Source organism: Gopherus flavomarginatus, chromosome 23 (assembly GCF_025201925.1).
Source record: "Gopherus flavomarginatus isolate rGopFla2 chromosome 23, rGopFla2.mat.asm, whole genome shotgun sequence".
NCBI lineage: Eukaryota > Metazoa > Chordata > Testudines > Testudinidae > Gopherus > Gopherus flavomarginatus.
This window is the reverse complement of record NC_066639.1, coordinates 10561147-10577167: the sequence shown is the minus strand read 5'-3', so window position 1 is coordinate 10577167 and position 16021 is coordinate 10561147. Positions and strand designations below refer to the sequence as shown.

Here is a 16021-nt window from a genome sequence, read left to right as displayed (position 1 = left end):
GCTCACAGAGTCTGTGTGGGGAATCCCAGCTGGTTCTCTCAGGCACTTACAGTTTCTGGGTTGGTTTAATGTTTCCTCACCTGTCCAGGGACTTCTCAGGATCTCGTTTTCCTCTCAACCCTGGAGATCCAGCACCCACGGCTCTTCTCCTCCTTCCAGCTGGGAGATCACAGAGAGTTTGGAAACTGGAAACCCTGCTCAAGGGAAAGAAAACAATGGAGGCAGGAGGATACTTTGGCTACTTCTGGTATAGATGGTGACTAAACAAACCTCTGCGAACCAGGAAATGAGAAGTTAATGTAAACACCCCCCCGTTCAATGCAACCTTAACTTTGCCCCCAACCCTTAACCCTGCAACTGGCAAGAAGCACTGAGGATGGTTCTGTGTGGGCCACGCAAAGGTTAACAAACTGCCACAGGGACTCAGGTATTCAGCTCAATGCAGCAGTAACGGGATGAATTCTATGGTCTGTGGTATAAAGGACCTCAGAGTACATGAGCTAATAGTCACATCTGGCCTTCAAAGCTGTGAACCTATAATCGATCCGAGGAAAGACTAAGAGAACGTGCCATTGTCTGTGCTGTGTTCACAGATGGGAATCCCAGCATCTATCCGCATGCCTCCAGCTGCGTGCACTGGGCCAGCTGTAGCTGTGACTGGCTGATGGAGGGATGGGTTGGAGCAGCTGGGCAGAGTTGTGCCTGTGCTATGCAGAGAGGTGCATGTGAAACTTGGGGGGTCAATTCTACCTCATTTCCGTGCTGAGTGTTGTAGGCTTTGTCAGCAAAGGTGCCCTAGGGTGTGTTCTTGCCATGGGGATTGTCAGCACCCTGGTGGCATATGTTCGAGTGATCTGTGGGGCTTAGTGAGGAGTAAGTGAAGGCAGTGACTCACAAGGAAAACTCAGGTTGAGGGCAAAGGGGTGGTAACACTTTGCAAGTCTGAGATGGTCTGTGTGCAGGAGGTTCAGTACTGGAGAGCAGCCCAGGGGGAGGAAGCTTCTGTTTGCTATGATGGAGATGAACCCGATTATCTTAGCAAAGAGAAGCTGTGAGACTTTCTGCTGGACTGCTCTGTTCCCAGAGCGCTCTGTAACAGGGGAGGGCAGAGGACTAGTGTGTGTGTCACTGGCATGTCGGGGCGCTGCTGAAACCAGACAGAGCAGAGGTGGCATTGTGGGAGTGGTGTGAACCTTAACTTTTCATTTCCCCTTCTAAGAACCGAGGGGACGGGAATCCTTACCCGGCAAGGTCACCTTCTCATAGTTCTCCTGCATGATGTCTCTGTAAAGGGCTCTGCGAGTGGGGTCCACCAGAGTCCCCTCTTCCCTGGTGAAATACACAGCCACCTCCTCAAAGGTCACCAGCCCCTGAAAGAGCAAGAGTCCAACACTCAATACCTGCTGCCCCACTCACAGCCCCACTATTCATGGGGGAAAGCAGCCAATCAAATGGAAGCTCTGAGAGAGAAACAGTCGGCAGAGTCCTGTCCCCACACTGCTGAGAGCAGCCAGGGGCACCACGGTGAGAGAACAAAGAGAGACCCCTTGTCTCTGCCTGCAGATCCATCACACACCTACTAGCCAGGGGCTGATACAACCCCATGGTAGGAACCCAACACCCTCCCCACTGCCAGCAGCTGGATGTGAGGGGCCGGGACATCTTCCCTACACCTCCCTGGTGGGGGTCCCCTTTCCATGTCACACCAGCCCCTGGCTAGCAGGCTGAGGGCTCAGCACTGGAAGTCTGGTCAGTTTTCCCAGCCCTGCCGAGAGGGTTGGTTTCTCTATTTCCTGTTTCACAAATTAGGGAATTTTCTCCCCCAAGACCCAAGTGTTTGTTCTGAGGATCTAGGCCCATGTTAACAAGTCCCAGCAGGTTTGTCACATTCTGTCCCCCTCCCTTTCCTCACCCAGGGTATTCCCTGCCCCCTCCAGCCCTAACTCCCCACAAGTTGCCACCGCTTCAGTATTTCCTGCCCCTCCCCCTCCATCTGGAACACACCAGCAACCCCCCAATAACCCCTACCTGAGCTGGCGCCACTGCAGCCAGAGAGCCCCCCCCAGCCGGGCACGGAGGAGTTAATGCCTTCCTGTGCCCCGCAACCCCACCCGCTCCCAGCTGCTCCAGCCCCTCCCTGTGCCCTGCAACCCTCCCCCGCTCCCAGCTGCTCCAGCCCCTCCCTGTGCCCTGCAACCCCCCCCCCGCTCCCAGCTGCTCCAGCCCCTCCCTGTGCCCTGCAACCCCCCCCCCCGCTCCCAGCTGCTCCAGCCCCTCCCTGTGCCCTGCAATCCTCCCCCCGCTCCCAGCTGCTCCAGCCCCTCCCTGTGCCCTGCAACCCACCCCCCCCACGCTCCCAGCTGCTCCAGCCCCTTCCTGTGCCCTGCAACCCCGCCCGCTCCCAGCTCCTCCAGCCCCTTCCTGTGCCCCCAACCCCGCCGGCTCCCAGCTCCTCCAGCCCCTTCCTGTGCCCCCAACCCCGCCCACTCGCAGCTGCTCCAGCCCCTTCCTGTGCCCCGCAACCCTGCCCCGCTCCCCCGGGCTGTAGCGCTCGCCGGGGCTGACACCCTCCGCAGGGGCTGGGAGGGGGCGAGCTGCTACACTAGCCCCTGCCCCTCTCCTGCTCCCGCCCCTTTGCACCGGCAGCGGGGCCATGGCCGGGCCGGGAGCGCAGCGCGGTGGGACCCGGGCAGTGCGGGGGGCGCACACGCTCCAGCCGGGGGGGGGGGGGGGTCAGGGCTGGGGGTCGGGGTGTGGGGGGGTGGTTATTGCGCGTGGGTCACAAGCCCCCCCAGCTCTGCCGCTCCCCGGAAAAGGCGGGGGGGGTCCTAAGAGGCACTAGCAGAGGAAGGGGGGGCAGGGTCAGGGTCCAGGCACGTCCCTTACCTGGGCTAGAAAAAAGCGGAAGCGCCCCCGGGGCAGGCTGGGAGATGTAGTTCCTGACTCTCCCTGCACAGGAAGTGACGCTGGGTGGGAGAGAACAAGCCGAATTGCAAACGCGCGCGTTCCGCTCCGGCTCTGCCTGGCTCGCGCGGGGCCGTTGGAGCCTCTCCCGGGGCCGGAGAAGGGTTTGTGCCGTGGGCGCTCTGGGCATGCGCAGATCGGGGAGGAGGAGAGTCCCGCTGGAGCCGCCCTGGGGCCGCCCCGGGCTCTACCCGCCCCGCTGCGGAGCTGCAGCTCCAGGTCCCGGCGCGAGCCCGGGGGGAGGCCGGGCCGGGCGGTGACTCTGCCCCAGTGTCCGGCGGGGGGAGGGGCCCGGCATCTCGCTGCCCCGGGATCTGCCCCGGGGGGGGGCAGCGCCCGCGGGGGGCTCGGAGCTGCTGTCCCTGCAGGAGCCCAGCACCCCCCGGGCCTGGCCAGGATCTGCCCTGGGGCCCCGCGGGACCTGGCGGGGGGAGGGGCCCGGCCCCACTGGGGTTCCTGTGTGGGGCCGGGCGGGGGCTGGGGGGTGAGACCGGGCGGGGGCTGGGAAAGGGGCGGGGGGGAAATGTCTGTGCAGCCCGGACATGGCCGGGGGGGGGGGGAGCAGGTGACCCCCGAGGAGCGGGGAGAGAAAGGGGGGGGCTGAGATCCCCTCGGATTTACCACTGCCCCCCCCGTGGGGACCCCCCTCCTCTCCCGTCCTGCCCCCTTTCTCCCTAGAGAGCAACGAGCAGCACCCAGGGTGACCCCCCTCCCCCAAACCCCTGAGAAGTTCCCTGTTCCCCTCCCCCCATTGTGCCCCATTTTCTCTGCCCTTCGCCAATGGCCAGTTCAGATCTCAGGTTTGGGGTGTTTCCCCCATTTTCACCTGCAGGGATTTGTCCTTGTGTGGGTGGGAAATGGTTCCCCCGAGTGATTTCTGAACTGGGCAGAGGCTGGGGGGCCCCTGAGACAGGGACACCTCTGGGCTGGGGGGGCCCCTCTCTGCTGGCAACAGGGCGGGGGAAGGGGAGGGAGGAGCAAGTGTCCCCCATTGAGATGGCCAAGCCCCAAATTTTCTAGTCCAGCTACTCCTCTCCCTCCCACCCATCACCTGCTAGTCACATTCCCAGACCCCACTGCCAGCCCCTCCCCACAGCCAGCGACCTTCTGCCTCCAGCCCCGCTCCTTTCCCCTGTGAAAAGACATCACCCAGGGCTCCCTCCTGGCCCTGTGAGTGTGAGGCAAGAAGAATCCGTCCCATCCTGTTGTTGATTCAATATCCCTGTGTAATCCCCTCCAATTTCCCCTCTTTTCTCTTGAACTGTTGAATGGTGACATAAAATCTCCCCACATGTTGGTGCTTGTCCCTTATATTGGCAAATACTTTGTTTGTGCCTCAATTTTTCCTCAGTTCTCAAATACTGATTTCAAATTCTCAAAAATCTTCCCACTTTTCTCTCCAGGTGTGTGACTGAGATCAGGGCTCCTATCGTACTGAGCGTGGCCCTGTTCTGCCAGGCTCTGCGGAGGCCCCAACTGCGATCTGGGCCTAGTTCTGCCAGGCACTGAAGAGACCCCAGGTGAGATCAGACCACACTGTTGTGCCAGGTAAAACTGAGACCTGCACCGAGATCACAGCCCCCCTTGTGCCAGGAAGCGCACAACTGTGACCCAAACCGCTGCCTCCATTGTTGTGAGCACTTCAGAGACCTCGACTGAGATCTGTGTCCCCGTTGGGCCTGGCATTGCACTGACCCTAACGAAGATCACACCCCACCACTGTACTGTGCACTGCACAGACCCTGACAGAGATCCTGTCCCCACATTTTTGCCAGTTGCTGCAGGGGCCCTAAACAAAATCAGGGATCCTGTAATGCTGGGAGCTGCAGAGTCCCCAACTGAGATCAGGCTTCCTGTTGTGCAGGGCTCTGCACAGACACTGACCAAGATCAGGGTTCCCATTGTGATAGGTGCGGAAAAGACACCAAGGATATCTCTACCTTGCTGTTAAACCCCCAGCTGGCCCATGCCAGCTGACTCAGGCTCACAGGGCTCAGGCAAAGGGGCTGTTTAATTGCAGTGTAGATGCCTGGGCTCAGGCTGAAGCCAGACTGTAGGACCGTGCGAGGTGGGAGGGTGCCAGACCTTGGGCTGCAGCCCCAGCCGGAACATCGACACCACAATTAAACAGCCTCACAGCCTGAGCCGTGTGAGCCCAAGTCAGCGGGCACGGGCCAGCCGCTGGTGTTTGACTGCAGTGTCGACATGCCCACAGGGACAGGCATAGCCCCAAAAAGCTGAAAGGCTAAATAGGCCAATGGTGGGAGGCGACTCTCCATTTTACAGATGGTGAAACTGAAGCTCAGAGAGCTGAAGTGATTTGCTCAAGTTTGCGTGGAGAATTTGTGGCAAAACTGGGAACTGAACCCAGATTGTTTCAGTTCTTGCCTCTCCCCTTATGCACAAGCCCAGCATGTGTGTGTACAGTGATGTTTTGGCCTGTGTTGCATTGGCTTCCAAGGGAGGCTGTGGAATTCCCTTCACTGGAGGTTTTTAAGACCAGGTTAGAGATACACCAGTCTGGGAATGTCTAGGGGTACTTGGTTCTGCCTCAGCACAGAGGGCTGGAGTAGACGACCTCTCAAGATCTCTTCCAGGCCTACATTGAAATAATTCTCTTTTGTGCTGTGTCCTGTTCTACGCTGAGCTGTTTTGCATCGTGCCATTTGGACCTATGATGTACCATGTTGTGTTGCATAGTTTTATGATGCGTTGTTTTGCTTTAGCTTGTTTTGTGTCTATGTTATGTTGGTTTGAGTTGTTATTTTGTATTGTGAACTTTGGTCCTAAGTTGTGTTAGTTTGCATTGTGTTGCTTTCTTCTCCTTAGTATTGTGTCATTTTATGCTGTGCAATGTAGTTTTTTGTGGTGGTGGTGTTTTTTGAATGACTTCATGTTGTCGTGCGGTTTTTCTCTGGATGTTGTATTATACGTATATATTGCATAGCATGCTAGAAATGTAGGGCTAGATAGGACCTCAAGATGTCATCAAGTCCAGCTGTCTCTACCGAGGCAGGGCCAAGTATATGTTGATTATCTCTGACAGAGCTTTGTCCTATCTGTTCTTAAAAACTTGCAGGAAAAGAGACTCCACAGCTCCCCTTGTAAGACTGTTCCAGAGCTGAACTAGCTCAGCTCTGGTGACACGCACACAGATTTTAGTGGTGAGCAGCTGTGGAGAGAGAGGAGACCCCAGTGAGTGGGCAGCTGGGTAAAGAGACTAAAGTTGAGAAGAAAAACATTGATGTGTGCAAGGTCTGTGACAGAGCTAGAACTAGATCCCAGTTCTAGTGCCACCGTACTGCTGTTTTGGGCACTGAAGGTCTCTGCCATACTGGTGTTTTAGGCACTGGTGCAAACCCTTAGTACAGACAGACTTTACACTAGTGCACTCTGGCACTGGTGCACCATGTCCCTGTTTGAAGGTTTGAAGTGATGGGGTGGGCGGGGCACTGACCTCACAGAGGCCTGGGGCTGGCTGACCAGTGCAGCTGGTAAGGGAGGGGCAGCAGTGAGTGCTGGAGGTATGAGCCCGGAGCACAGCCCCACAGGACTGGACACTGACTTCTCCTGACCCATGACACACACACCCAGCTGTGTGCAGGGACCACAGCTGAACTGCCCTGCCAAGACAGCCTGTGCATCCATGGACAAACCACCTCTTCCTGCAGCCTAATACAATGGGGTGTGGGGACCTTCCCAAGCTGTGGGTGATGTGGCTCTGGCGTTAACGGGGTATGTTCCTGGCTCTGTCCCTGACCTGCTTGGTGACCTTGGGGAAGTCACAGCCCCTTTTTGTTTTCCTCCTACCCATTGTGTACTTGGATTGTGATCTCTTTGGGGCAAGGACTTTCCCGGGCTGGGTGCTGGGGGGTTACGGGTCTCACCAGCACAAACTCTCCTGCTCCGCCCGATCTGCGCATGCCCAGAGCCGGGAGACACAAAACCCTTGTCCGGCCCCGGGAGAGGCTCCAACGGCCCCGCGCGAGCCAGGCAGAGCCAGAGCAACTCGCGCACGTTTGCAGCTCTGCTTGTGCTCTCCCACCTAACGTCACTTCCGGTCCAGGGAGAGTCAGGAACTACATCTCCCAGCCTGCCCTGGGGGCGCTTCCGCTTTTCCTAGCCCAGGGAAGGGAGGTCCCCAGGGCCAGCCTGACTGTCCCCGCACCGCTCATCCTTTCCCCCGGCCCGACCCCCTCTCCCAGGTGGTGCCTCTCAGACCCCCCCCCCCGGCTTTTCCCGGGGAGCGGTAGAGCTGGGGGGGGCTTGTGACCCCCACGTAATAACACCCCCCCAGCAGGAGCGTGTCAGCCCCACGTGTGTCCCCGCCCCCCCGCGCTGCCCCGCGGGCTGCAGGGCTGGAGCAGCCCCTGCGCTGCGCTCACGGCCGTGGCCCCACTGCCGGCAGGAAGGGGCAGCTCCTCCCAGGGCCTGGCCCTGCCCCCGTTCCCCTCACACGGGGGTTCGGACATGCGGGAAGCCGCCTCAGCCCGGAGGGAGCAGGAGAAAAGCAGGGACTCGGCCTCCCCCCCCAGCCCCTGGAGACACCCCGGGGAGCGCCGCAGCCCGGGCGGGTTTGCAAGGCACAGGGAGGGGCTGGAGCAGCTGGGACGGGGGGGGGGGCAGTTGCAGGGCACAGGAAGAGGCTGGAGCTGCTGGGAACTGGCAGGGGGGTTGCAGGGCACAGGAAGAGGCTGGAGCAGCTGGGAGTGGGTGGAGTGGGATGGGGTTGCGGGGCACAGGAAGGGGCTAGAGCAGCAGGGGGGCATTGCGGGGAACAGGAAGGAGTTGGAGCAGCTGGGAGCGGGGGTGGCGGTTGCAGGGCACAGGAAGGGTTTGGAGCAGCTGGGAGCGGGGGTGGCGGTTGCAGGGCACAGGAAGGGTCTGGAGCAGCTGGGAGTGGGGGGGGGTTGCAGGGCACAGGAAGGGGCTGGAGCAGCTGGGAGCGGGGTGGGGAGGTTGCAGGACACAGGAAAGGGCTGGAGCAGCTGAGAGCGGGGCGGGGGTTGCGGGGCACAGGAAGGCATTAACCCCTCCATGCCCGGCCGGGGGAGCTCTCTGGCTGCAGTGGCGCCAGCTCAGGTCGGGGTTATTGGGGGGTTGCTGGTGGGTTCCTGCTAGAGGGGGAGGGGCAGGAAATACTGAAGAAGTGGCAACTTGTGGGGAGTTAGGGCTGGCGGGGGCAGGGAATACGCTGGGTGAGGAAAGGGATGGGGACAGAGTGTGATAAACCTGCTGGGACTTGTTTAACGTGGGCCTAGATCCTCAGAACAAACACTTGGGTGTTGGGGGAGAAAATTCCCTAATTTGTGAAACAGGAAATAGAGAAACCAACCCCCTGGGCAGGGCTGGGAAAACTGACCAGACTTCCAGTGCTGAGCCCTCAGCCTGCTAGCCAGGGGCTGGTGTGACATGGAAAGGGGGCCCCCACCAGGGAGGTGCAGGGAAGATGTCCCGGCCCCTCACATCCAGCTGCTGGCAGTGGGGAGGGTGGTGGGTTCCTACCATGGGGTTGTATCAGCCCCTGGCTAGTAGGTGTGTGATGGATCAGCAGGCAGAGACAAGGGGTCTCTCTTTGTTCTCTCACCGTGCTGCCCCTGGCTGCTCTCAGCAGTGTGGGGATAGGACTCTGCCGACTGTTTCTCCGAGCTTCCATTTGATTGGCTGCTTTCCCCCGTGAATAGTGGGGCTGTGAGTGGGGCAGCAGGTATTGATGGTTGGACTCTTGCTCTTTCAGGGGCCGGTGACCTTCGAGGAGGTGGCTGTGTATTTCACCAGGGAAGAGTGGGCTCTGGTAGACCCCACTCGGAGAGCCCTTTACAGAGACGTCATGCAGGAGAACTATGAGAAGGTGACCTTGCCGGGTAAGGATTCCTGTCCCCTCGGTTCTTAGAAGGGGAAATGAAAAGTTAAGGTTCACGCCACTCCCAAAATGCCACCTCTGCTCTGCCCGGTTTCAGCAGCGCCCCGAAATGCCAGTGACACACACACTAGCCCTCTGCCCTCCCCTGTTACAGAGCGCTCTGGGAACAGAGCAGTCCAGCAGAAAGTCTCACCACTTCTCTTTGCTAAGATAATCGGGTTCAACTCCATCATAGCAAACAGAAGCTTCCTCCCCCTGGGCTGCTCTCCAGTACTGAACCTCCTGCACACAGACCATCTCAGACTTGCAAAGTGTTACCACCCCTTTGCCCTCAACCTGAGTTTTCCTTGTGAGTCCCTGCCTTCACTTACCCCTCACTAAGCCCCACAGATCACTCCAACATACGCCACCAGGGTGCTGACAATCCCCATGGCAAGAACACACCCTTGGGCACCTTTGCTGACACAGCCTGCAACACTCAGCACAGAAATGAGGCAGAATTGGCCCCCCAAGTTTCACATGCACCTCTCTGCGTAGCACAGGCACAACTCTGCCCAGCTGCTGCAACCCATCCCTCCATCGGCCAGTCACAGCTACAGCTGGCCCAGTGCACACAGCTGGAGGCATGCGGATAGATGCTGGGATTCCCATCTGTGAACACAGCACAGACGACGGCACGTTCTCTTAGTCTTTCCTCGGATCGATTATAGGTTCGCAGCTTTGAAGGCCAGATGTGACTATTAGGTCATCTGCTCTGACGTCCTTTATACCACAGACCATAGAATTCATCCTGTTACTGCTGCATTGAGCTGAATATCTGAGTCCCTGTAGCAGTTTGTTAACCTTTGCACGGCCCACACAAAACCATCCTCAGTGGTTCTTGCCAGCTGCAGGGTTGAGGATTGGGGGCAAAGTTAAGGTTGCATTGGAAGGGGGGGGCGTTTACATTAACTTCTCATTTCCTGGTTCGCAGAGGTTTAAGTTTAGTCATCATCTATACCAGAGGTGGGCAAAGTACCCTCCTGCCTCCCTTGTTTTCTTTCCCTTGACCAGGGTTTCCAGTTTCCAAACCCTCTGTGATCTCCCAGCTGGAAGGAGGGGAAGAGCCGTGGGTCCTGGATATCCAGGATTCAGAGGAAAGCAAGATCCTGAGAAGTCCCTGGACAGGTGAGGAAACATTAAACCAACCCAGAAACTGTAAGTGCCTGAGAGAACCAGCTGGGATTCCCCACACAGACTCTGTGAGCTCAGGACAGTCCCCAGCAGATCTCACTCCTGGCTTAATGCAGATGGTGATTGACACCTTGGCTGGAGCTGCCTCCCTTCCGACTGAGTGTTCGGATGGGGTGTGGGCAGGGCCGGCCTTGGGGAAATGGCACCCAGGGCAAACTTGCATTTTGGTGCCCCTGGCTCTCATGGGCATGGCACCCCCCCATTCCCTCTGTCCCCCATGGGCTCGCCAGGTTCCCCACCCTCCCTTTCCCCCAGCCCCTGCACTGTGCCCCCTTCACTCCAAATACCTGCTCCCCCTTCACTCCTAACTTCTGCCCCCTCCAGCCCCTCCCAACACCTGCCCCCTCCTGTGCCCCCTTCACCCCAACCCCTTCCCCTCCCTCATGTGCCTCTAATCCCAGGACTGTGCCCCCTTCTCTCATACCCCCTGCACCTCCCTCCTGCACCCTGAACCCCTGCGTGGTGCATACCCCCTGCACCTTAACACCTGCCCCTCCCTGAGCCCCCAACCCCTGCACTGTGCCCCCTTTGCCCCTAACGCTTGCATCCTCCTGCACCCAAGTGGGGACCCTGACCTAGATGCACAAAGCAGCTGGCATTGCTGCTCGCTCCCCCACTGGACTGCTGCTCCCCTGCCCCACGCAGCCCTGGGGGGCTGGGAGAGGGGAGCAAGGAGCGACGTCAGGGCTTCCTGCACCCAGGTCACTTTTCCTGCAGGCTGTGTAGGCGGAGGGCAGGAGAGCAGCTGCTCATGATGTCTCAGCATAGCCCAGGTGGGGAAGTGACCTGCATGCAGGGAGCCCTGGTGTGTGTGTGTGTGTGTGGAGGAGAGGATATGAGGAGTGTGTGTATGTTGATGGGCGTGTGTGAAGGACTGTGTGTGTGGAGAGGCCCCTCTGCTCTGGAGCACTCACCTGGCTCTGACGGCTGGTTGTCCAACTGCCCCCTGCAGCTCAGGTCTCTCCCACTCCCCCACGCAGCTGCTTATCTGCCTCCCTGTGCCATTTTCATCAGCCCAGCAAGCCTCTCGGCAGCAGGTCAGATGGGAAACCAAACCCTGCGCTCGGCACCCCCTTGGGTGAGGCACACGTACGGCCCACTCTAATGGCCGGTCCTGGGTGTGGAGCAGAATTTATCCCCTCCACTCTCCTCTATGGGGATGAGTTTGTGGGAATTCAGTCGCTGATTTTTATTTTCTGTCTCTCCGGCACTTACTTGGGTTTGCTCTCTGCCTTTCCATCCCCAATTCTGAGATTTCTCCTCTCTTCTAGCAGATGATGGGGTGGTGAGGGAGAGTGAGGAGCAGAATCCTCACCAGGAAGATGCTGAGCTTGCCGAAGTGCAAGGGGAATTACTGCGAAGATCCAAAGGGAGCGTGTCCAGCCCCCGTGATTAGGGAAAAGCTGATGAAAGTTACCACAGACCAGAGAGAGAGCAGGGAAACCACTCAGAGGAGAGAGTGGATGAACCCATTAATTGTCAGGCAACTCACAGGGACCTCAAGGAAACTACGTCCCAGGAGAAAATCCTCACGGAGAAGCGAGAGAATACGTGTAGTGAGTGTGGGAAAAACTTCAATTACTATTCAGGCCTTATTCGACATGAGATAATCCACACAAAAGAGAGACCTTATGAATGCTGTGAGTGTGGGAAAAGCTTCAATCGTACCTCTGCCCTTAGCAGGCATCAGCAAATACACAGAGGAGAGAGACCCTATCAATGCTGTGAGTGTGGGAAAAGTTTCACTCAGAGATATACCCTTATCTCTCATCAGAGAATCCACACAGGAGAGCGACCCTACAAATGCTGCAAGTGCGGGCTAAGCTTCACTCAGAGATCAGCCCTTATCTCTCATCAGACAATGCACACGGGAGAGCGACCCTACGAATGCTGCGAGTGTGGGAAAAGCTTCTCTCGGAGCTCAAACCTTACTATACATCAGCGGATCCACACAGGAGAGAGACCCTATGAATGCCGTCAGTGCGGGAAACGTTTCACTCACTCCTCCTCCCTTACCTCTCATCAGACAATGCATGCAGGAGAGCGACCCTATGAATGTTGTGAGTGTGGGAAAAGCTTCTCTCGGAGCTCAAACCTTAATATGCATCAGAGGATCCACACAGGAGAGACACCCTATGAATGCAGTGACTGTGGGAAACGTTTCACTCACCTCTCCTCCCTTATCTCTCACCAGAGAGTCCACACGGGAGAGAGACCCTATGAATGCAGTGAGTGCGGGAAAAGCTTCTCTCGGAGCTCAACCCTTATTACACATTACAGAATCCACACCGGGCAGAGACCGTATGAATGCTGCGAGTGTGGGAAAAGCTTCGCTCATAGTTCAGGCCTTTCTAAACATCAGAGAATCCGTAAAGGAGACAAACTTCATAAAAACCTTCTCTAGACCTGTCAGAAGATTTTTTTCTTCAATTCTTTTGACAGTTCCCAGATAGTGATTGTTAAGGCCGTTTGCATCTTTTGCCCACTGTAGTCCCTCAGCTCCCACACGAGTTGCGCACTTTTGAAGCTCGCCCGTCCTTGGGGTGCATCCTGTGGTCCTTTCTATCAACTCCATTGTCCTGCGAGTCATGGGAGTGGGTGTCCTTTCTACCAGTAATGTCATCACCTCAGGTGGGGGAGATGGGGAGTGTCTTCAACCAGCTACGTTGAGATAAAATCTACCTGGGTCTCATCACTGTGGTTGCCATGGAGTTAGCTAGCTTGAGTTCACTTTCCTGATGTAAAAAGACAGCTATTCTTGCAGTAAAGACATGGGCCATGGATAGTGGGTGGGGTTATCTAGCACATTTCCTCCTGATCTGACCTAACCACCATCACATTTCCTTGTCTAAACAAACCTGGAGATTCACATTTATACTCCTTTTCCCAGTGCAAAGTTTTTGTTCCAGATGTCAAGTTCCTCTCTGAGGACAGATTGTCTCATTCCCAGTTGTTCTCACATTACCCTGGATTGTGCAGAACAGCAGTTATTTTGTTGACTTTTTTTCTCATGTAAAATATATTTAAATATGATGAAGAGCTGGAGCAGTGTCAGGGAAATAAGGGTCATTTCAGGCTCTGTGACACTGGAAGGAGGTGGGGCGACTCAGATTCTGTCCTTCCCCATCACCCCAGAACTCTTACCTTGTGTCTGAGCCATGCAGAGTTCACCCCTTTATATTCCTTCACTTCCCAATGTGTCCGGTGAGGTCATGTTCTTGGCTGTCCATGCTTGGGAATGGTGCTTGGACGTCTTTGATCCTAAATCAGAGTCACTCTGGCAGGCAATGAAAGTGTCACGGACCTGGAAGGGGATTTCAAATGGATCCCAAGCACTGTTCAAATCCCCTTTTCCCTCTATTGGCAAAGCCACTTCTGGGAAGGTCAGCTTTTTTTTCCGCCCATTCTGTAGGTGCTAAAACTTCTGTAAATAACACTAATGAGACAGCGCTGGGTGAAGCAGGTTTCAGTGGATCAGGGGAGAATTTCTCATCCTGATTCTGAGACATCAGATGTAACCTAGTCTGGAATTTCACTTTAAATTAAAATGAAAGTGTCTTCTACCTCTTTGTGATATGGGTTTTCTATCTTTCATGAAGGCTCCTTGGTCATATAACTGCAGGTTAGTGGTGTTTGACAGATTGTAGCTCAGATTTATTGGGAAATTTCAGGCAAATGACCATCATTTTTTACTTTAGGTTTGTTTTTTCCCCTATCCCTGCATGATGACATGGAGAAAATTCAAATACAGCTCAGTCAACAGGAGAGAATACTCATAGCTGGTGGACATATTATCAGAGAAACAGTCTGTTTTTAAATCTCCACTCTGAAAAGGTGAACAGCAGCAGACCCCAAATGGTGCAACTGACGGAAGTAAGTGCACATGGTCACAGGGTAGTTCGATTGTTTAAGTCAATATTGTCTCAGATGATCCAGGAATAGAATTCCACAGCAAGTGACTTCGAACTAGGCAAAATGCCCAGGTATTTGGTTCCCAAGGTATTTGTGACTCAGTCCCTACAGGAGGTTACCTCTGAAGAGATCTCCTGGCTAATCCCAAAATTTGGGAAATGCTGTCTCTGATGAGGTTCCTCAACCCTGCACTGGCACTGCTAGGGTTAACTGCACCCTGTGGGCTGAAGAGGCCACACCCCCTCACCCTCTCTGGGCATGCTCCTACTGGAGATGGAGTATAAAAGGGAGCAGCTCAGCCTGGGTGGACTGGGGAGAACAAACTGATGTTGGCATGGGGTGTTGGGTGGGGAGAGCCCAGGGCTGGGGTGGCAGGGGGCTGCAGGTGGGGGGAAGCCCAGTGCTCGGTCAGCAGGAGAGTGTGGCGGGGAGCCCAGGGCTGGGGTGGGGGCAGCCAAAATTTGTTTTGCTTAGGGCGGCAAAAAACCTAGAGCGGGCCCTGCCTCCACGCACTGTGAGGTAGGTAGGAGCGGATCATTATTATCTCTACTTGAAAGAAGGAGAAGCTAAGGCTGAGAAAGGAGAATTGACTTGTCTTAGGTCACACAGCCAGTCAGAGGCAGAGTTGGAAATAGCACCTAAGAGCCCTGATTTTGAAACTAACCATCGGATCTTGAATTTCAGACATTGAATGACCTGAGTAAAGTGTTCTTAGATGAGCTCCCAACTAGCACCCGTGCACAGTAATTATTCAGCAAGTATTTGAGGAGAACTGCAATGTTAGAGAGAATCATCAACTGCTCAGAGACAATTAATGCAGAGAAGCAGCAAAATTCATCAAACATAGAACTGGTTCTGACTTATTTCCTTGGTCTTAAAAGAGAACAACAAGGAGCTGAGTCACCTCCCTGTCAATAACCCCCTGCTCAGCCAATCAGGGTAGAGACTGAGGATGGGAGGCTGAGGGATCTCACCAGGGAGGCTGAGGGATGGCCCAGGTCACTGGTGGGGATCACTACCCGAGCAATAGTTCAGCCCCACATTTATGGGTGGACCTCCCACAGTGGGAGCTGCAGAGCATTCCCCCGCAACACACACATGTACACACACACACCCTCCTGGTGTTGGGAGGAGAACAGGTAAAAGGACAAAGGGCGCAAGAGAAGAAGAGAAAGGAGGGAGAGAGGGATGGAGGAAGAGGTGAAACAAAAAGGACAAACCCTAATGTCCCCAGTGATTCTAAAGGACAAAATCCCAGGTGCACAATACTGCCTCCTTAAGCTCGTGTTTTCCATGCCTAGAATTCAACTCTCACCAGGTAGATCAGACTGAACAGGTTTCAGACACCTAGGAGGCTCTTACCTTCTAAACAGGGGCAGCTGTTTTCTAGTAAAATCACTAAAAGGGAAGGAGAAAACTCAAAACAGGTTCCTCCTGGCGCTCATGTACGTGAACCCGAATACTCCCTCAGTCCTCAAAGAGAGACCTGGAGAAGGAGACTTGCTGAAGCAAAACCACAGGGGTCTCTGAGGTTTCCCTGGCCCCTCGCCCCTGTCCTGCCTGGCTGATGTCAGCATCTCTCTGTGAGGTCACCACCTTTGACCGATAGTCTGAGGTCCTACAAAAGGCCTTTGTGATGTCACTGTCACACCCCTCCCTTACTGGGCTACTGTCCTGCCCCTGGTCAGACACTTTGGAGGTTTGAGCTACTCCCTGTGGATCACCCCACTCAAGGAGCGTTCATTCTAGGAAACAAGCCGGCTAGACAGGAAAACCTCAGATGCTGCTCCCAATGCTACACTCAGTTTTTCAGAAATTAGTCGATTTTATTCAGAGATTCATAGACTCTAGGACTGGAAGGGACCTTGAGAGGTCGTAGATTCCAGTCCCCTGCCCTCATGGCAGGACCAAATACTATCTAGACCATCCCTGATAGACATTTATCTAACCTACTCTTAAATATCTCCAGAGATGGAGATTCCACAACCTCCCTAGGCAATCTATTCCAGTGTTTAACTACCCTGACAGTTAGGAACTTTTTCCTAATGT

The 16021-nt window shown here is 55.6% G+C and overlaps 2 protein-coding genes and 1 pseudogene across 12 annotated transcripts in view; 1 reads left to right on the top strand and 2 right to left on the bottom strand.

Moving 5' to 3' along the window:
- The window catches only part of LOC127039376 (zinc finger protein OZF-like), a 231323-nt gene extending 224282 nt beyond the window's left edge, over positions 1-7041 (bottom strand). For 4 of the 11 annotated variants that reach the window (XM_050932986.1, XM_050932992.1, XM_050932997.1 and 1 more), the window contains exon 1: positions 7010-7034. The gene's annotated coding sequence lies outside the window, so the exon portion shown is untranslated. The other 7 variants (XM_050932990.1, XM_050932988.1, XM_050932985.1 and 4 more) reach the window with 7 other exon arrangements.
- The window catches only part of LOC127039435 (zinc finger protein 23-like), a 247872-nt pseudogene that overhangs the window by 3743 nt on the left and 228108 nt on the right, over positions 1-16021 (bottom strand).
- LOC127039457 (zinc finger protein 707-like) lies at positions 7979-11458 on the top strand. Its single transcript, XM_050933224.1, has 4 exons — positions 7979-8046; positions 8702-8828; positions 9881-10024; positions 11332-11458. The coding sequence occupies exons 1-4, from the start codon at positions 8002-8004 to the stop codon at positions 11454-11456; spliced, it is 441 nt and encodes a 146-aa protein (XP_050789181.1). The 5' UTR covers positions 7979-8001; the 3' UTR covers positions 11457-11458.